Source organism: Haliotis rubra, unplaced genomic scaffold (genome assembly GCF_003918875.1).
Source record: "Haliotis rubra isolate DU_JTF1 unplaced genomic scaffold, ASM391887v1 Scf995, whole genome shotgun sequence".
Lineage (NCBI taxonomy): Eukaryota > Metazoa > Mollusca > Gastropoda > Lepetellida > Haliotidae > Haliotis > Haliotis rubra.
Window position 1 is genome coordinate 218,406 of NW_025767740.1, and position 21,418 is coordinate 239,823.

Sequence of the window (21,418 nt, forward strand, 5' to 3'; positions counted from 1 at the left end):
TAATAGTGGTCAACAGTAGAATTAATAGGGTATGTCATCCCTCTGGGTCTGTTGCAGTTACTGTCATTGAGTGGGTCAACCATGACATCAATGTTGTATCTGAATACCGTGGACATAGAGTTGTTTACTGTTATGAGTTACTGAGTTATGTATCAGGCAAAGAGCTTGGTAGTTCGAATCTGAATTTATCAGCTCCCAACTGTTTTGTCCCATTTATGTCAGCTTTTTGTGTTTTGTAAAATCAGATCTGTTGTCCTTTGTGTTCCAGTGTGGTGGCCACGGTGTCAGGAAGCTACAGACACACCTTCCAGTGAGTACACAGCCATCTAGCTATGGATGGAATCCTATAGCATCAGTACTGTAGCTATAGATTACTGACTGGAAGTCGGGAGAATATCCAGATCCTAAGAATATCTGCTGATGATTTAGCATATTATTGGAAGGTGCAGTTGGTAGAAACTCCTCATCTATTGCCTGGAAGCATGTTACTATTGTGTTTGTCTTGTTCCAGACGTCCAGGCCTGTACTACTTCCAGACGGAGAGCTTGGAACTAGGACGAACTCACCTGTGTGTGGTGCAGGTCAGAGAGGCACCCAGGTGAGAAGGAACAAGGGGGCTTGGCCGGACACACCTAGGTTTGGTTACTGGGAAGGGGACAGGGCCTGAAGCACCAGTTTGGTGCAAGTCAGGGACGTAGCTTAATTACAGTAAATAATATAAACATGGTTTCATTAAAGACATGGTTGGGCTGTGAAATGACTAGACTTGACATGGTTAGACTTGGACTTGACTGAAATTGACATGGTTCAGCTGGGACTTCACTTAGACTTGACAAGCTTGAGCTGGGACTTGACATGGACTTGACATGGTTCAGCTGGGACTTGACATGGACTTGACAAGCTTGAGCTGGGACTTGATGTGGCTGCGACTTCACTTGGACTTGATTTTGTTAGGGTGAGACAGGATTAGAATTGATATGGTTAGACTTCGTCTTGACTTAGATTGACATGGTTGAGCTGGGACGTGACATGGTTGAGCTGGGACTTGACATAAACTTTACATTGTTGAGCTGGGACTTGACATGGTTCAGCAGGGACTTGACATGGACTTGACATAGTTCAGCTGGGACTTGACATGGACTTGATGTGGCTGCGACTTCACTTGGACTTGATTTTGTTGGGCTGGGATGGGACTCTGATTAACATAGTTGAACTTGGACTATGTAGGTCATGTGTCCACTGCTTGTCTAGAGCTGCCCTGTTGTTTCAGAGAGCATAAGATCGAGATCCTGGACCGCTCCTTCCAGCCCATGATCCTGCTGATAGAGGAGGGAGACAGAGTGTGGTTCCACTGGGACAAACACAAGGTAGCAACCCAAGCCAAACCACTCTTTGAAGTACTGTAGAGTGTACAAATGTATGGATTGGTTGTACAAGATTTTCTGGAAATAATTTCCCTGTTATATAAATAGATCCCTGTCATAGTTATCTGATCATACAATCTGATCAAGATTAGCAGATACTCAAACTGCTGACTGGTGTTGCTGTGCCAAGCCTGTGCTTCTGTGCTACCTACCTTACGTCACCTGAAATATTGATGAGCTCATTGTAAACCTTTCTCCCTGTCATCACCTGGTTATATTTTATGGCACTTCAGTAAATGTTAATCCAGAGTCAGTACGCAAAAGAATTAAGTGGGAAACCAACAGACAACAAAGAAATGTGTTGTAAGTAACAATTGTATTGTAAAATTTCCAAATCAATACAATGGTCTCACTAATGCAGTATAAAATTGTGTAGCAGTACAAATTCTAGAGGTACAATATAGAACAAACTTTATGGATAACAACTTCTTTTTATTGCACTCACAAATAAAGAGTAAAAACAAATTGTTATCCATAAAGTTTGTTCTATATTGTATTTCCCAACTTCTAAAATGCCAGCACTCACGAATAAAAAGAAGTTGTTTTCCATAAAGTTTCTTCTATATTGTACTTCCCAACTTCTAAAATGCCACTCAAAGAAATTTAGAGGTAATATAATACAAGAGCATCAATGAAAGCAATGATAGTAATATATATTTTCTTTCTGCTCTGTCCAGGGCCCACTTGCACAGAGCAATCTTAGTTACAATCAATCTTAGGGCCTTACAATCAACTTTACAATCACCATACAATTGCCCTAATCCACTTGCACAAAGCCGATCTTAGAGCGATTGTAAGACGACATGTATTTAAGATCGCGATCTTAGCTAAGATCGAACTCTTCAACGATGGAGGTACGAATTTCTTAAACTCGACTCCCGTCTACAGTTGTCTGAAAGTGCGCATAGCATGCTGCGCAAATAAAAAGTAATACTGGTCCCTGCACACAATACATACCTCCCTCAATCGCACCTTGCAGAATTTTCATGAAAAAATCCCAGAAATCTTAGAAGGAACCGATAACGTGGACGATAGCATATATATTTCTACATTCTAACTGTCTTGATTTATGAACTGAGAATGTGATATTTCAACCACGGAAATACCTACCCATGTTTTATGAAAATATTGAACTGAGAAAAAATACATTCATAAATTTTGGTCTAGATTTAGTGACTTAATAATTATGAAAATTGTAATAATATATCAAATATCGACAATATTTACTTATGATATAACACCTACATGCATGATTTGCCACTGGTTGTCAATGAGACATTGTTTAATGCACAGCTGTTTTTTTTCCTTTTTTTGGGTGTAAAATCCAAAATATACCCTAGAAGTATTGGTTTTCTCACAATATAACCAGAAAATGTAATATTGCTACAGAAGTGTTGTAAAGAATTGATGACAGGGAAATACGAATATCAAATAATATATCGAGAGAGCAGTTGTTAAATACTCATTCATAGTATATTAATGATATGACCCTATTGCGTTGATAAATATTTTTCTAAAAGTGAAATTAAAATTGAATCTTGATTTTGCACGTTAACTTGATTACTTTAATGATTAACTAAGCCAAATCACTCCATCACCGAAAAGAAAATATCTTGAGCTCTGCGATTTGGCATGACAGACTCTACGGCAACGGCATAGGCCAGGGGAAACCACTCCCATCTTGCCCATAAACTAAAATTATCTGCTCTTGAGTTAATGAAAAGGTCACGGCCATTGTTAATCGCACGCGGACACCATTTGCTAGTATCCTTCCTTGATTATCAAAAAGGTATGTTGTTTCACACTTATTCCAACATTGAATCGGGTGGGAATAGTACTTTGTGATGTCGACTCAATAGTTCTGTGGTTCACTACAGCAAATAACAATGTACCCGACGTTAAATCGGTTGTGCATTCTCCGTGTTGTTGAAGTGTCGAGGCGAATCATACAGTACAAAAGCAATCTCCAAACATAAAGCTGATTATTTGCGTGAAACTTGAACACCATTTTGTCACAGACTACAATGATCTTAGCTCCTTACAATTGGTCCGGACCAATTGTAAGTTTCGATTGTAACTTACAACGATCTTAGCCTACAATCGCTTTGTGCAAGTCGATGGCAATTGTAGCCGAAGCCTAAGATCGCGATCTTATGGATTTACAATAATTGTAGCGCTAAGATCGTTCTGTGCAAGTGGGCCCAGGCCTGTTATACTGAGGTGTCTGTGTGTACATGTATGTGAATGTTGTTTCCAGTGTAAGAAGCACCACAGCATCTACCAAGTGGAAGCTCCAGCCGTGGACCTGGAGGAAGACGAACCGTACATTGTGAGTAGAATATCTCTTGGATTTATTGTACAGGCTTACATGGAAATGGTTTGTGTTTTCAATACTGTTTCCCACTTTTGATGACCAATGGCATGAATGCAGATAAGAAGTAGATATCTATTAAGTTAAAGGAAAGAGCCTGTAACTTCTGTTATGGACATATGTATTTATCATCCAAAACTGTGTTCCACAGGAAAACTGTGTTGATCAGGAGATCTCCTATGAGATATCGCTTTGACAGTAGATTTTGTACAATGCCTGACAATGCTATGACATCATGAACTTGATGACATCGCTGCACTGCAAGTCTAATGGTAGTACAGTGTTCAGAGATGTACATTTTTCATTGAAAACTAATGAAGAATGATTTTTGATGATAAATAGAATCTCACCCTCGTGTCTACTGATATCAATTATATCAACACTTGTTGATAAAGCTAAAAATATTCTCGGCAAGTCTCGGATATTTGTAACTTTATCAACTCGTGTTGATATAATTGATATCAGTAGACACTTGGGTGAGATTCTCTATGTATTACCCACTGCCTGTTTCTCTGCCAGCCGATCAAGGAAGGGTTCCGATGGACTGTCCCCAGCAAGCAGGGGATGTTGTCACATGAGTTCCATAAGACAGGGGTGTACTATTTCTCCGACCAGAACTTTGAGGAGGCAGCCGAGTATCTAGGCACCATCATTGTCAAGCCTCGTCCCAAGGAACACTACATAGAACTCAGGGAAAAGGGCTTTGCACCTGGTGAGCATTAAGATTGAAATTAACTTAAAACGTATTCTGTTCTATTTTCTGTTGAAATGTCATCCAGTGTTCATGGAGGAAATTTCCTCCCATCTTATCAAACACTTGTTTTTGTTTCAAATTGAAAGTTTGGAATTTTTGTGATCCTTATGACAGTGTATGAAATGAGGTCCATCTGACATTGCACTGCGTTGACGTATATTATCACTAAAACAGCGACACCCATCGATGCACCCATCGAAGTCTCTTACGGAGCAGTTTCTTTGAAAATGTTGTGAATAGACTGTTCAAAAGAAAATACATGTCTCAAGTTCATTGAATTATTCATTGTAACGAAAAATTGAGTTGTTTTCTTTGGATCCTCTGGTCTGGTTAAATCCATTTTGGGCTGGTAACATTTTGAAGTTACCATCATTGATGTCTGGCAGGATTTTTGGCTTACTTCATACACTGCTTATGATCCCGTGATCCCTGCTAGTAGTGATGGTGTGAGGATACATCTGGGTTACGATGATAGGTCTTGTGGATGTGTGCTTCCAGATCTGCTGTTTGCCAACACTGGAGACAGGATCTGGTGGACGTGGGATGGAGAGAGGTATCGTCAACGTCAATGAAACTCTCCTGGTCCTGGAGGAAGATAAGTGTCTCAACCCCATCGCTCGGCGCCCATCAGCTGAAACTGAAGGTATACAAGTCATAACTCAGGGATGAAAATTTTCTGCGAATCTGCAGAATTCTGCGGATTTGAGCGTGCTAAGGTCATTCTTGTGAATCGTCTAAACCTGCAGCCCCCAAGACCCATGGCTTATTTACCTCTTTTTTCACTCATACCCATTCTCATCCCTGATAGCTTGCTTGTACATCACTATGACTACATCAATGTAGCGACAACCATGTTCATTAACATCATTGTAGCTACTATGTCACTGTAGCGACAACCATGTTCATTAACATCATTGTAGCTACTACATCACTGTAGCGACAACCATGTTCATTAACATCATTGTAGCTACTATGTCACTGTAGCGACAACCATGTTCATTAACATCATTGTAGCTACTATGTCACTGTAGCGACAACCATGTTCATTAACATCATTGTAGCTACTATGTCACTGTAGCAGCAACCATGTTCTGGATCCTGCTGATAGTTCAACAATCTGTAATCGTGAAATTTTAAGTGGTATTCCTTTGATACAATTTAATTGAAGTACTTAATGAACGTTCTGGTTGAAAATTCTTGTCAGTGTTCATTCAAAATTTAATCAACAAATTTAACAGTGGCATTCTATGAACAGGTGATAAATCAGTATATACAATTAAACACTTAACTGTTAGAATTTCCCACCTTACAACAACCCATGTTACAGCTTTACAGTGCAGAAATGTACATGGATCTGGACGAAGCGTCGATGAAGCTGCTGACACGTGTTGGTCATGCAACGTATCACTTCACAACAATCGGTGTGTACAACTTTCGCGTGGCGGACACAGGTGACAGCTTCACCACCTGCTCTGTTGTGGTCAATCCAGGGTCTCGGGTAAGTTCATGGGATGCAGTTAGTGCTTGTATAAGATTTGTCACCATTCATTATCATGCATGAAACTTTTCTTTACTGTAAAGAAAACTGTCAAATTTTTAAAACAACTGTTAATGCCGACATTTGTACCAGAGTTACTAGGAAACTAAAGAATTAAGGTTAATAGGCACTTACAACTATCTTTTTCTAAGCCCTTTTAGCTAAGATAGTCTTCGTCAGTAAGTGGTGGTTAATGTTAATGTATGGCAACCACAACTATCTGACAGACAATGGGTTTAAGAGAGCTGATCAAATTCTAGGCCCAGGTTTTGAGTAAAAGCACAGTCTTCTTAAAGAGAGTATCAAATCAAGTGGTGGTCAAATATATCCCCATACAGGTTGTGTCTTGTTGTAGAACCACACAGTCCATCTGACAGACAATGGGTTTGAGCCGAAGGTGATCACAATCCGGCCTAATGACCGAGTGTGGTGGGTGTGGCAGAGTGGCAAGAAACAGCATAACATTATTCAGGTATGAAATCTTGAGTAGCTCTTACAAAGAGACTATCAAATCATACAGGTAAAGAGACTATCAAATCATACAGGTAAAGAGTATCATAAAAATCATACAGGTAAAGAGAGTATCATACAGGTAAAGAGACTATCAAATCATACAGGTAAAGAGACTATCAAATCATACAGGTAAAGAGACTATCAAATCAAACAGGTACATCTCACAGAAAGGGCTTTGTATTGGCAGATAAATTGTGTTGCACTCTATTGCGATTCAGGTACCCATATTACAATATATTACTAGCTTAATTGTTTGAGAGTAAGTGACTCTGATTCTAGATGCAGATCCTATTTTGTACATACAAAGGCCCTAAAATTAAATGAAATTTAGGAATTTGTGCTGAGGATGTACATATTTAGTCAGATTTTCAGTGTGTTCACTGCTTTGTTAGATAAGTGTTGTTAAACATGAGGTTTGATAGATGTGTTTTTAATCTTGCAGTCTTTCATTGATGGTACACTGTTTCTGTGTGATATATCCTCAAAATATTTGTTCTAGCTCTGTTACACGTGTCAGTATACACACCTGAGATAACGAGTTTACTCCCCTACCTGACAGGTATCCCACCAAGGTGTGCCTATCACCAATGGTTTCTGCAGTGGCCAGACACGAGACTCTCCATCAGCATTCACTCACCAGTTCATCATGCCAGGAGTCTTCTACTTCATCAGTAAAAACCTGCCTAAAGTGTTCGGGGCTGTCGTCGTGTCCACACAACCTCAGGTGAGCTGCATGATAGGGCTAGCTATTGTAGACTGCAGTTGTGATTCTTACAGTCTTACACACATTGTTATGCATTGCTGCATGTTGTTGGCTCAATGAGAAGAATTTTGAAAATTTTCCATTTGAAAATGGATAATGGTAGTGGTAGTGAATAACAGAACTGTGATATACTTAAAACATAGGTATTGTATGTAGTATGTTACCTGTGAATATTTCATTGAGCATCTTCTCGAAATTATAGATCACACTTTCACTGTCCCAAAACGGGTTCTCAATACAAAAAGTTCCTGTCAAACTGTTTGTAATGCAGTTCTGTATTTTATTGTATGGCTTAGTATAATAAGCAATATTATGAAAGGGTAAGTATTGTACCAATTAAGCTGTGAATATTTCATCATGCATCCTCTTAAAGTCTTGGTATTCCTCACTTCTGAATACAAAAATGTAGGGCAGTTGTTATTTTCCCTGTAAGACTGTTGTATATGTTATTGGTGGTGTTTTCTCTGTATGCAGGTCCATGAAATCAGCGTCACTTCCTCTGAAATCAAGCCAGACCCAGTTGTGATCCAGGTGAACGACATTGTGGCGTGGACGTTCCGCAACCCACGGACATTTGATGTGGCGCTGGTGGAGACCGTGGACCAAGTGCTGGATGCCCAGTTCTCTGAGAAGGTCCTGGCTCCCAGGTACGTATTTAGGTGAGGTGAGGTGACATGGAGTTTAACGTCGTACTTGAGAATAATTCGCTCATATGACGACATGCTTGCGTGTGTATGTGTATGTGCGGCTGCTTGTATTAGCCCAGACTGAAGCTGGTTTTATAGTGCTAACTCTCTGAGATACCATACCGCAGTTAAGCATGAATACCCCACTCAGGCAGGGACCAACAAGTACCACATTTTAGCGTCTTTTGGTATGACGCGGCCGGGGATCGAACCTGCGACCTTCCGCTCTCCGGGCGGACACTTTAACCACTACACCATGGAAGCGGTCTACATACTTAGGATTGACCGTAGAGTCAATAGGTCTGACCCCGAGTAGGAACTTGCTGGGCGACAGATGGACTGATTATTATAGGACCACTGATGACCCTAATGATCCTTACGACTTCCATAACTGTTTCATTGTGATAGAACTAGTTTATCATTGCATTCCATGCCTGATGTTTTGTAAAGGTGATTATTCCTCAGGATGCTATTGATAAGAGCAATATTCATGAATGTAGTTCTCACCAAGAATTCTCACAAGTTACTAAGTCAAGTGATCACTGCATGTTTGGAGTAACTCGTTATCCCCCGGCACACGTTTAGCGCAAAGCGGGGGATATAGTATTAGGCTTGTCAGCAAGAATCAAGAACCGTTCACTGGATTTTCTTCATATTTGATACCCAAGCTTGATCTAGGGGAGGCGCGAGCCCAGTCGATTCTGGTGACCTTCACAAAAATTTAAGGTCACAGCGACACTTTGAAGATTTCAGCATGTTACCCTGCATGTTAAGCTTATCAGCGAGATACCTCAAGAACCATTCACTGGATTTTCTTCATATTTGACATCAAGCTTCGTCTAAGGACGGTGCTGAACCCAGTTGATTTTGGTGACTTTCACTTAATTTTCAAGGTCACAGCAACACTTTGAAGATTTCAGCATGTTAACCTGCATGTTAAGCTTGTCAGCAAGATACCTCAAGAACCATTCACTGGATTTTGTTCATATTTGACACCAAGCTTTATCTAGGGCTCAGGGCTCAGTTAATTTTGGTGACCTTCAAGTAATTTTCAAGGTCACGGTGACACTTTGAAGATTTCAGCATGTTAACCTGCATGTTTAGCTTGTAGGCAAGATACATCAAGGATGGTTCACTGGATTTTATTCATAGACTTTCAAGGCTTCTCTTGAATGTTTTTTGATAAGCAGTTTCTTTATTACTACTTTTGCATATTTCATACACCATGACATTCATGTCAAGGTCAAAGTGAGTCTTGAAAATGTTTGTGTGTTTGAACAACTAAGAGCAAGATATCGAGAGAGGTTGACTAGTCATGTTTGTCTTGACATTTAACTTCATCTTAAACTATGACCTTCACTTTCATTACTTTTTAAGTTTGATTTGATCAATTGCGGCGGGGGATTATGTCACCTCAGTGACAATGCTTGTTATGACAGATTTCATTTTCCGTGAGAAAGTAAGGCTTTACCTGACATTGATTTGCATTGTATTTGCGTTTATCTTCATCTTCACTTAAAATGATACCTTCTGCATCTCCTTTCTCCAAGCTGAGAAGCAATTTACCATTAAAACTATTTGTAAAGGATTTTGATGACGAACAGAAGATGGTCCTATGCCCAAGTCATTGCATTAACTCATTAAGGCCGAGAGACGCATATATGGGGCAAATTAATCAGCTCCTCACAGCGAGTGACATGTTTATGGGGCAGGTAATTAGCAGTTTCTCACAGCGAGAGCCACATACAGTCGTCAACAGAAAGCACCTCTTATTCAGCGAGAGACGCACATGTGTGTTGTACTTTTAAAAATCGCACTGTACCTATTATTTCAACCAATTTAGCAGTACTGAGCAAATGTTAGCTTTTCTTACGAGAGATCCCACCTTTAGTATCAATCAGAAGAAGTATTTAAAGTGTTTTGATAACAATTGCTAATCATTATCATAGGCTTGTACAGCGTTTAGCAAATGAACGCATGTTGGTGAGAAAGGGGATTATGATGTTTTTACAGAGGTAAGTGCCTGGTACTCTTCCTTGGGAATGGATACTAAAATACTTAGTATGCACCTTGATTAGATGTAATGGTTTAGAGGTTACTAAAAATTATATTTCCTTCAACTACCTAATAAATAGGAAAAAATATACGAAATTTCAAGGACATACAAAGAATTCAAACACAATAGAATAGTTTGAATTTACTTTTAGGCATCATTACGTTGTCATGTTTCATATACTGAAACATAATGTATAAACACAAGTAATTATACATCCAAGCTCGAATAGATTAAACATAATTGAACTTACTAATTTGAAGTTTACTGAATTGTAACTAGTTGTTTTCCATAATCTAAAGTTAAGTAATGTTACCTAAGCGAATATAAAGTGATAAGTCGCCTTTGCATCGAATACATATATACATGTCAGTGTTATTACAACAATGAAATCTTTTACTACGTTTGTTACAAAAGACAGTAAGTTGGTAATTCAAAACATTGTCACACATGGACAGAAGTAATATCATAAGTTATTACATGTAATCCATACAAAGGTATTTCAAGCATTTTTGTTCAAGCTGTTGAAAGTTTCATGTTGATTTGAATTGTCAGTTTTCTATGCAATTTACATGAGCATTCTGTAAAAACGTTTGTATTTGATCTGTGTAATTATCAAATCCGGTGCAATTATCACGTGTATCAATCAACTCAGTCTCTATTGATCCAACGTCAATAAAAGCTGGATAGTATATCAGTATCGATATCGTATACATACATGCGATATAATCATTCAAGCAGATTACAGTAATGAGATAATTGAAAACCTTGAAATAACAGCCTCGGTAGAATGCATATGTAGTTTCCTTGTTGAAAGGTTTGTCCCCTTGTAAAATAAACAGATGCTGTTATATCATTGGACATCTTGCTTTATGGACCTCTCTGTGATGTTTATACATGCATGCACATCTGTAATCCAGTAAAGAGGAGCGCTTCCACCTTCATAAATATTGGGGGTGGGGATAGTTATACACTATAATAATTCAGTATAGTGTCACCTCGTGAATTCTGTAATCAAGTTTGATAGTCATTCAGTATCAAGGTGAAGATTATATTTACATGTACAGCAAACCATTATGTTTTATGTACTAGTTGTGTGCATAAAATGTATATGAAAATAAATACTACCTCTACTCAGTGGTTGGATTTCAATCGCTTTGTTTTACTTATCGAAAAACACTAAAATGAGGACAAATAAACTCGCCAAAGTGACTATCTACTCCTATTTGTCTTATGTGTATATTTCATACATCGTTACCAGTGTGTATGTTTACAATACACAAGCTGTTACATGATAGCTTGAGTTGATAAAGCTGAAACCCAGCATATCGACTGGTCAAGGATATAGCCAATAACCAATATCTATCCAAGCTGCTGAGTGACCAAAGCGTGCTCTTCAGAAATTTCGCCCACGCCCATCACCTGTCCTTTCCTCTGTGACAGGTATCTCATGATACATGATTCGTGCCAGATAACATATGACCAGCCACTATACTGAACAGTTGAGATACCAGTGTGTATGTTTACAATACACAAACTGTTACATGATAGCTTGAGTTGATAAAGCCGAAAACCCAGCATATTGACTGGTCAAGGATATAGCCAATAACCAATCTCTATCCAAGCTGCTGAGTGACTAAACGTGCTCTTCAGAAATTTCGCCTTGCATATCACCTGTCCTTTCCTCTGTGACAGGTATCTCATGATACGATTGGTCGCAGATAACATATGACCAGCCACTACATTGAACAGTTGAGATACCGAACGTTCTATTCGGGAAATTTGATGATGCCCTATCACGTGACTCTTTGTTTTATGTCTATGCAAGGAATATGTAGTAAACATTTTGTATATGTATGTTTTATGTATGGTCATTAAATCTGTATGAAATAAAGTGCAATGCTATTTTTGTGCATTAAATAGCGTTATGTACTTTCATTAAAAAATTGTACTGAAATGTCGGCAAATTATGTTTTCTGCATTATAAAGTATGAAAGTAAATTCTTCTTTACAGTATGTCATTGTCATAGATGTTTTGTAAATTTAAACCTCACACAATGATATAAGAGAGAGAATTTGTTAACGTGTGTCTCATCTGTTACATACAAAGAATACATGTGTATGCATATTGTGATAAAATATAAATGTACAAGCCGACAAAAGGTCTACAAGAGAAACTTGCAATAAAATTACATAAAGCTTGCAATACATGACATGTATTCACACCTGATTTCTTTCAACATATATTTTTACGACACAATTAAACAATCAGGACTTGTTTGTACGACTAGACAGTTTCCTGTGATCCCCGAAACCTGCCAGGGAAATCAGGTGTGACTAGCACTAATTAGTCTCGGCACAGAGAGTGGGCAATCAGCGAGGGCTTCCAGGTGTTGAGTAGTGATGGGGCTCTCGGGCTTAATGAGTTAAGGGTTACACTCCACGAGGCCTAAAATCCACACTCGAATAAATATTTCACAATCATATTTGCTTTTTGTTGTTTCTTATGATTCACCCCTTCTGTGGTCAATAATGGACCAGTCCAGCAATAATCCGCCGTAATCCCATAAAACCAGTGAGGCATGAAATCCCACATAGCCTAATGAACTGTACCTACCTAACTGAATAATTTTAGGCCTTGTGGGACGACACCGCATTAAGGTAGGTTGGAGCAACCACTGTAGGCACATCGGGCCATGATGTGGGTGGAAGTGTTTAAACCAGAAGGACTATTTCCTTAGCACGAGGATAACTTAGTCAGTGAAAGTTACAATATGTGACTTGAGAGATATGTGAATTGAGAGATATGTGAAACGGTTTTGGGAAAATGCTATGGTTTGTTATCATTTAAAGTATTATTGTTAAAGTAATAATGAGCAGGCAACATGGAGGTATATTTGGCCAGTTATACACTATAATTGACAAAGTTGTATTTGGTTTTATCATTGTTTTCTAATCAATAAAGACAAATGTTCCTTGTGAGGATGACATTTTAATCAGTGTCAGGTACCTACAATTATCAGGCTCGATATCAGTATTGATTTTTAGGACCCACACAGTAGACTTTCCAGATGTAAGTATTCTCATTTAGAAGAATGTTTAATGCAGTGATGCAGGGACTGTAGCCATGGATTAAATGTTATGCTTGACTTACTGTTTATTTCCTGTAATGATCCCTTGAGACTGTAGGCAACACACTTATATCTTGCTAACCTGAGCTGCTATGTGCAGGTGCCTGTGACTTAGTTGCACACATGACAGTGGTCGCTCTTTATGTAGAGTCAGTGTATATGCCTGTAGTAGTATCACGTACAGTGCTGAGTTGACAGGATTTATAGGAAACCGGACAGTATGCCTGTGTTGTGTACAATTTGATATTGTGGGATTATTTGTTTTCGGACATCAAACGTTTTTGTTTTCATTGGCATTTTCACAAGGTGTGGTGCATCATCCAGACATTGTAAATACTCACATTGTGGCTTGTCATGAGATGTAGTTGTCTTGTTTAAGTTAACGACATGGTTTACAGTTGTTCAGCTAGGTGATTAGCAGGAAAACAATGAATGTTTCTTAAGCATCTAAAAACTGATAATATGATGATACTGTGATCATTCTAGGCCACACCATTCGCACACTAATATTTAACATGGTGCACTGTACAGGTATGGGCAGGTCGTGTTGGTGTATCCATACATGTAAACCTGAAACACATCACAAGTTTGTTTTCGCTTTGCAAGTCAAGCAAAACTCAAGTACGTCTTTGGTTTCTCTTGTTGACCTCACCTTGATTGAAAGTTTGAAAAAGGAAGTGAACTCATACTAGTAACTGTAGATGTATGGCTAAAACATCACAGCAATTTGACATGACCCAGAATATTTACTAACTGAGGGCTGGTGGGCCATGGGCTCACTTTTTAGAATGGCTTGAATAACACTTATGATAATAGCATTCTTATTATAGATAACTTTCTCTTTCCAATATTTATGTCACTGTTAATGTCATTATTTTTTGCAAGTAATTGACATCTTTCATTCATTGTTTACTTGGTTACATAATACAGTAACTAACTATTGATTTAAAATCAATAAACAAGATAGTGTAACAAAACAATCAATTGTGTTTGCTTAGAGAGAGTGTCAGTGTTAATGTCCCTGGAACTAAGACATGTGACATCCCAGTGAACCGAAGAAGACTCTGAGAGCAGTTGCCAGGGAAACGTGGTGACAACACGCAGCCGAGTTAGATACAGTGTCTGAGTTAGTCATGGACCAGAGACAATGTGTTGTCAGTCATGTAGTATTATTGTGGGATGTTATCATTTGGAGTGATTTTATGATAATCTCTATAGTGTGTGAGTTTTTAGTGACTTTTTATATATTTCTGTATGAATTATCTCCCTTTATTTTCGAAAATTTGTCAAATGTTTTGTCTTATTTTGTGCTGCTTATGCATCTGTTGAGCTTGGGTTGTTTGTGAACAACCTTCTCATTCAGTGTTTTGATGATTAAGCGTTTTATTTGTTTCTTTTTTTTTTAATGAGCACACAGCAATATTCCAGCTATATGAAAATGGTCTTGACATAATCTGGATCAGACAATCCTATGACTGACATCATGAGCATCAATCTACTCATTTGGGATACGATGACATGCATCAATCAGTGACCCCAAGCACCCGATCCTGTTTGTTTTCTTTTACGACAAGCATGTGTAGCTGAAGACCAATTCTAACCCGGATCTTGTATAAATGTAAATGAGCATTATGACTTGGATATATAATTTCGATTTTTTTGTTCTCTTGTCTGATTCAAGTGAATTTTGACCCTTATGACATTCCATCACAGGATGTTGTCAGAAAGCGGTATCCGGCTATGTTCTGATATGATGTGTTGTTTCAGACGGTGTATTCCCCGAGCTCTGACGACCACAGGGATAAAACACTACCACAGCAAGTCCTTCCAGAAGCAGAAAAGCAACCAGAAAGTAAGCATAGTAACAAACAGCTAGTCAGAAACACAGTGTAGCCTTCCTCGAGGAATAATTCGTGAAATGAATCTAGAGACAGAAACTATAGACTGAAACCTGATGTTTTTACATCCCCACATTTTGTAAGGCATCACATTTTGGAAGACAGGTTAATCTGATTAAAAACTTAAATTTGGGGTTTCCTAAATGTTGGAAACCACAGACTGTGACTGCACAGTGCCATTAAGAATTCGATCAAGTGCAACACATGTTATATTTGGGACTACACTTTCCTAGTAAGAATGCATTCCAGTGATTTTTGGGTACGTTTGACTCCCATCCAGGATTCAAACCCAACTTTCAGAGTGAGGCAGCCAATCATCAGCACTCAGTCAGCAATCTATGCCACTCAGCCATCACAGCTTCCAAAAAAATATAACAGCTAGTAGTCTAGATCACCTGACTTGTGTAACGCTCTATGTTTTAACATCTAAATATTGGATAAGGCAGAACCTCTTGTGAGGCTAGTCTCCACAAAACCTGTGTATTCTGCCAGTTGTGAAGGCTAGTTTGACAAGTGTTAGTTAACCATGAAAAGGTTTTGTTCCACTCAGGTATCTATATCACTGACATCTGTGATAAAGTTTGTTTGACAACTTTTGTAGCAGTTTATGGCCGAAACCAAACTGAGCAGTGTGATAGCAGACGAGAGATACGACAACGAAGTGATCCGTGTAGATAACCAAGGCTTCCATCCAGCGAAACTCTTCCTACAAAAGGTAAGCTGGACAGCTTGTCATGATGTACAGGGATGCTTCTTGGCCACAAGATTGCTGGATATATACAGTGTCATTACTTCTGCTAATTGAAAACTCAAGGCGCTGAATGTCATGAGGATAAAGTTTAGTTGACTTAGTGCCATTTATAATTTAGAAAAAAATATCAATGTAAACAACACTTTAGTAATTTCCATAGCAGTCATGTGGTGTGACTTGTATCTATCAAAAACAATACTCACCACTAATCATCGTAATATCCCAAGGTATCTTTGGTCAAATTGAAACGTTCCAGTTGCTTCCTTGGAAATCATGAGTGAGCATGATCATGTGACTCCCTTTTCCTGGAGTGCTCAAATAGCGAGGTCTTACACATGTTAAAAGTAATAAAACATGCTGGCCCTTGTTCAGATAGGTCCACTTTGTGAAATCAGTGGGCCAATTGACCAAGTTCTGTGAATAGCTGGCTGCATCTTTGCAGTTGTATATTGTTTAAGTCCTTACTATCATCACACAGAGATCAGGAATGGATTCTATGGAAAACACATTCCGAGGCATATCACGTTTCAGAAATTGAGAATAGCTAGATATTCAGCTTCTTGAACACTTGTTTACTTAATGAGTCAGCATTCTTAGGGTTAAGATATGCTTGAGAGACTTGATGTCTGTATACTGGATGCCTTTGTTCTTGATCACTGGAACGTGTTGGATGTAATGAACTATTTCATGAGGAGGAGGAGGAGGATCTGATGGGTGAGTGTTTCCACTGTTATGCAAGAATAAACTGACTGCTTGTCTGTACAGGGCCAGAGTGTGTTGTGGACGTGGAAGGGCAGCGACATCCCGCACAACATCATCCATGTCAACTCCCCCGACAGTGATGTAAGCTTTCTTTCTCTTGTTCTCTTGTCTATAGTGTATAGCACAAATCACCTCATTGTTGTATCTTCTCTTGCTTTATTGATCTAAAAGTCTAAGAGTGGGTATTTTGTTGACATATGAGTGTTTGTGTCCGTTTTGAATCAGTTCCTAGATCATTTATTTTTTGTTTGTTGTTTAACGAGAGGCACTTAGTATTATTCCAGCTATGTTACATATTATTAATCAAGTATGGACCAGACGTTCAAGAGATTGATGTAATGATCATCGATCAAAGCAAATGGAATGTGATATGGACCAGACAATCCAGTGATCAGCATCATGTGCATCAATCTACACAATTGAGATATGATGACATGTGTCAATCTAGTCAGCAAGCCTGACCACTCAATCCTGTTAATCGCCTTTTATGACAAACATGGGTCACTGAAGACCAATTCTAACCAGAATCTTGACAGATCCAGTTCATAGTATATTCATTCATATGAAAGACTTTTTCAAAAGAACTTGTTTTAAAGATTATTTCCTGTTGTAGAATCCTCTGAATGTGATTCAAGGAGCCCAGTCTTTCAATAGTGGCAAGCCAGTCGCAAACAACAGCTTCCTGTACACATTTGACGAGGAGGGTAACTACACAGTTGCCTCCCAGGGGGCGCCAGGTTTCGCCTGCACCATCGTAGTCATGGATGTCGGTACGTGCTCCGACCTGGCCTTTCTTTAAAGAATCAGAGTGAGTGAGTGAGATTAGTTTTACGCCGCACTCAGCAATATTCCAGCTATATGGTGGCAGTCTGTAAATAATCAAGTTTGGACCAGACAATCCAGTGATCAACAGCATGAGCATCGATCTACGCAGTTGGGAACTGATGACGTGTGTCAACCAAGTCAGCGAGCCTGACCACCCGATCCCATTAGTCACCACTTACTTCAAGCATGGGTTACTGAAGATCAATTCTAACCCAGACCTTCATATGGGTCTTAAAGAATCGGAACATGTTGAGGCCAAGGCTGTGTGGCGTTGGCGAAGTCATAACACGTCTTTTAAGACAAGCACAAACATTATGGATGAACATTGAACATAATGAATATTATGACTTCTTTATTCAGATTGTTGTTCATCCATAAAGTTTGTGCTTATCTTAATCTCAAACTTCTAAAAATGCCACTCAAAGAAGACGTTTTAATTCCATTTTGAGTGAGCAAATTAGCAGCCGTTACAAAGTTCATATTCAATAAAATTAAATCAATAGTTGATTAGCGACAACAAACATGATCTGCTTAAACAGCACATACTTGTCTTCCCATTGAAAGGATATCCTGATACAACTTTAAAAGTACATTTCCTTTTGGCGTTCAATCCTATTTGTAAGAATTATTTGAGTTTGTTTGATGAAATCTTTTAATAATAGACATATTCATTGATTGAGTTCAGCTGACAGCAGACATGCACTCTTCCATATGCTTCATTGGTTTTCACATCATTGACAGCTCATTATGTATTGATCGTCCAAAGGTTCTGATGTTGTACATAGATCACATCCTTTTTAATCAATTGATTTGTCAGGAACACAAAAGTCAATTGATGGTTAATCAATGAACTTGACTTTTTGATTCTGATAATTCATCATGTCTAATATCTTCATTATAGCACCAAGGTGCCCGGAGCCTCGCATCACATCCGAGTCCAATGGTGGCACGGTGAACCGCTACAGTATTGTGAAACTAGCGTGTCCGTTGGACGGTACTACTATTCACTACACCACAGATGGGTCTCTACCAGCCCTGCATTCTGACTCAACAAAGGTGAGGGACACAGTCTCCGTGTTTTGTGGAGGGGGTTGATATTGGAAGGGGGTTTGGTTGTGTAGGGGGTGAGGTTAGAGAGAGGTGGGCAGCGCTTTAGGGGGTGAGTCCCATGGTGGTACGGTGAACCGCAACAGTATTGTGAGACTAGCGTGTCCGTTGGACGGTACTACTATTCACTACACCACAGATGGGTCTCTACCAGCCCTGCATTCTGACTCAACAAAGGTGAGGGACACAGTCTCCGTGTTTGTGGAGGGGGGGGTGATATTGGAAGGGGGTTTGGTTGTGTAGGGGGTGAGGTTAGAGAGAGGGGGGCAGCGCTTTAGGAGGTGAGTCCCATGGTGGTACGGTGAACTGCAACAGTATTGTGAGACTGGCATGTCCGTTGGATGGTGCTACCATCCACTACACCACAGATGGGTCTCTACCAGCCCTGCATTCTGACTCAACAAAGGTGGGGGTGAGGGTGATGGTGGTGTAGGGGGTGAGACTTAAGTTTTGGGGACAGTACTGTAGGGGGTGAGGCTTGAGAGAGAAGGATGGCAGTGTAATGAGTGAGGCTGAAGTTTTGGGGACGGTGATGTAGAGGTGAGACTGAAGAAAGGAGGATATCGCCATGGGGGATGAGGTTGAAGAGGAGCGACAGCGGTGGAGGGGGTAAGGTTAAGAAGGGGAACAAGGAAGAGTAGTGTGGGTGAGGTTATCTCTAAGGATACTTCATGCTAATTTAGATCAGCCTGAGAATTAGTTTTTATTCAGCACTAGTCAACTAAATTGTAAAAATAAATTGTTTTGAATAATACTTGGTATGTCCTGACTTGTTTCAATGTTTGGTTTATCATTGCTGTGTTTCCTGTGTACAGAGGTACAAGCCAGATCAGGGGGTTATTCTGAGGGACTCTGGGCTGAGCTTTGTCCGAGCCATGGCAGTTACTGACGGCTACCTCAACAGTCACATCTTCACTTCCAGGTAGGTTCCACAGCTCTCTTCTGGTTATCTCTTGGCTCTGAGAAAGAATCTGTATTGAAATGTCGCATGAAATAGAAGAAGTTGTTAGCCATAAAGTTAGTCAATACTGAAGAGCATATTGTTAATGAAAGGACTTTTGTCCTTGATGTTTTAGATGAAACTTTACTATGGCATGTGTTTCATGCACCTTGTTTACCATTGATAGTGTTATGTTGTTAATGTAAGTGATACTTACTTTGTGAGTATGGAAGATTCCCAGAAGAGCCTTCACAGGAGTCTGCTTTCAGGATACTTACTGACTTTGTCCTGTATATGCCCTGTATGTTCCAGTCGGTTCTGGGTGCTGACAAGAGGAGAGGATGGAGAGGCTGTTCCAGAAGATTCCGTGACAGATGATATCCAGGACAAGCAGGAGACATCGGTCAGTTGTCAGGTGCCACCAGGGATAGATAGATAGATAGGACCATGAGACATTGGTCTGTTGTCAGGGGCAACCAGGCATAGATAGTGAACAGGAGACATTGGTCTGTTGTCAGGGTCAGCTGGCTAGAGATACTGAGCAGGAGGCATTGGCCTGTTGTCAGGGGCAACTGGGAGAGATAGTGAGCAGGAGACATTGGTCTGTTGTCAGGGGCAACTGGGGAGAGATAGTAAGCAGTAGACAATGGTCTGTTGTCAGGGGCAACCAGGGAGAGATAGTAAGCAGGAGACATTGGTCTGTTGTCAAGGGCAACCAGGGATAGATAGTGGGCAGGAGACATTGGTCTGTTGTCAGGGGCAACCAGGGATAGATAGTGAGCAGGAGACATTGGTCTGTTGTCAGGGGCAACCAGGAAGAGATAGTGGGCAGGAGACATTGGTCTGTTGTCAGGGGCAACCAGGGATAGATAGTGAGCAGGAGACATTGGTCTGTTGTCAGGGGCAACCAGGAAGAGATAGTGAGCAGGAGACATTGGTCTGTTGTCAGGGGCAACTGAGGATAGATCTCGACAAGAGACATCTCCCAGTTGTAAGGAGCTACCTGGGTTTAGTAGTTAGATGGGGATATCACTGACTTGGCAAGGCCAACTTTGGTATAAATAGTGAACAGAACACCAGACAGTTGGGGTAGATAACTACAAGCTAACTAACTAGCGGGAGACACTGGTCAGGATAACATTGAGTTGCAGGAGAAGAAGAACGTCTCTGATAATAGCATATACTACTGTTAGTATGTTTCCATGTATTTACCAAAGTGTGTTGTCTGCAGACAAGTACCTGGAACTGGTGGAACTGCTGCCCCACCATCAAGGGGTGCTTCACGTCCCCAGGGGTCATGGAGCTGTACTGGGAGAAGCCATCAGAAGGGGCACAGCATCTTGTCAAGGGATACCAGGTAGGTGCAGCAGTGGGTTCACTAACAGTTGGCCTTCTGATGTTACACAGTGATGTGCCTTGACACATACAAATGTGTATTCACAGCTTGTTTAAACTTTATTTAAGCAGAAATTGTCGCAGCCATTGATGTATTTCTTCCTGTAATGTTTGCATCCATCTCCTGTCTCCAGGTGTACCTGAACGGCGTGACATACTGTGAAATGTTCCCCAGGGACAACAACAGCATCAACATCAGCGGCATGGCTGGCAACCGTCTGTATGAAGTCTATGTGGAGGTCTATCCTAAACGCTCAACCGAAGAACCTCAGAAGTCGAACAAACTGGTGAGTTCAATATGTTCGTAAAATTTCCCAAATTTGAATAAAAAATTCCCAGTTCTTGCCATACATTTGCAACTGATGCTTCGTAAAAGCAACTTGTTACCATAGCCAAAACAGAGGAACAGGCTTTAATGCCTAGTTGAACATTATTTCATGGAAAGCAATGGTTCAATTCCATGTTGCATTTCTCTGAATGGAGGAAGATGTGAAAATGTTAAAAAACA

At 39.9% G+C, this 21,418-nt stretch overlaps 1 protein-coding gene across 1 annotated transcript in view; it reads left to right on the forward strand.

The window, feature by feature from the left end:
- Nucleotides 1-21,418, forward strand: part of LOC124265785 — a 123,100-nt gene that overhangs the window by 46,584 nt on the left and 55,098 nt on the right. Inside the window, 20 exon segments of the mRNA XM_046700599.1 lie at nucleotides 269-310; nucleotides 512-598; nucleotides 1,271-1,367; nucleotides 3,682-3,753; nucleotides 4,315-4,507; nucleotides 5,048-5,100; nucleotides 5,102-5,192; nucleotides 5,890-6,047; nucleotides 6,442-6,558; nucleotides 7,159-7,323; nucleotides 7,837-8,009; nucleotides 15,000-15,084; nucleotides 15,732-15,845; nucleotides 16,647-16,724; nucleotides 17,257-17,413; nucleotides 18,370-18,524; nucleotides 19,391-19,497; nucleotides 19,828-19,918; nucleotides 20,747-20,872; nucleotides 21,045-21,197. Coding sequence (XP_046556555.1) covers nucleotides 269-310; nucleotides 512-598; nucleotides 1,271-1,367; nucleotides 3,682-3,753; nucleotides 4,315-4,507; nucleotides 5,048-5,100; nucleotides 5,102-5,192; nucleotides 5,890-6,047; nucleotides 6,442-6,558; nucleotides 7,159-7,323; nucleotides 7,837-8,009; nucleotides 15,000-15,084; nucleotides 15,732-15,845; nucleotides 16,647-16,724; nucleotides 17,257-17,413; nucleotides 18,370-18,524; nucleotides 19,391-19,497; nucleotides 19,828-19,918; nucleotides 20,747-20,872; nucleotides 21,045-21,197 — 2,314 coding nt within the window.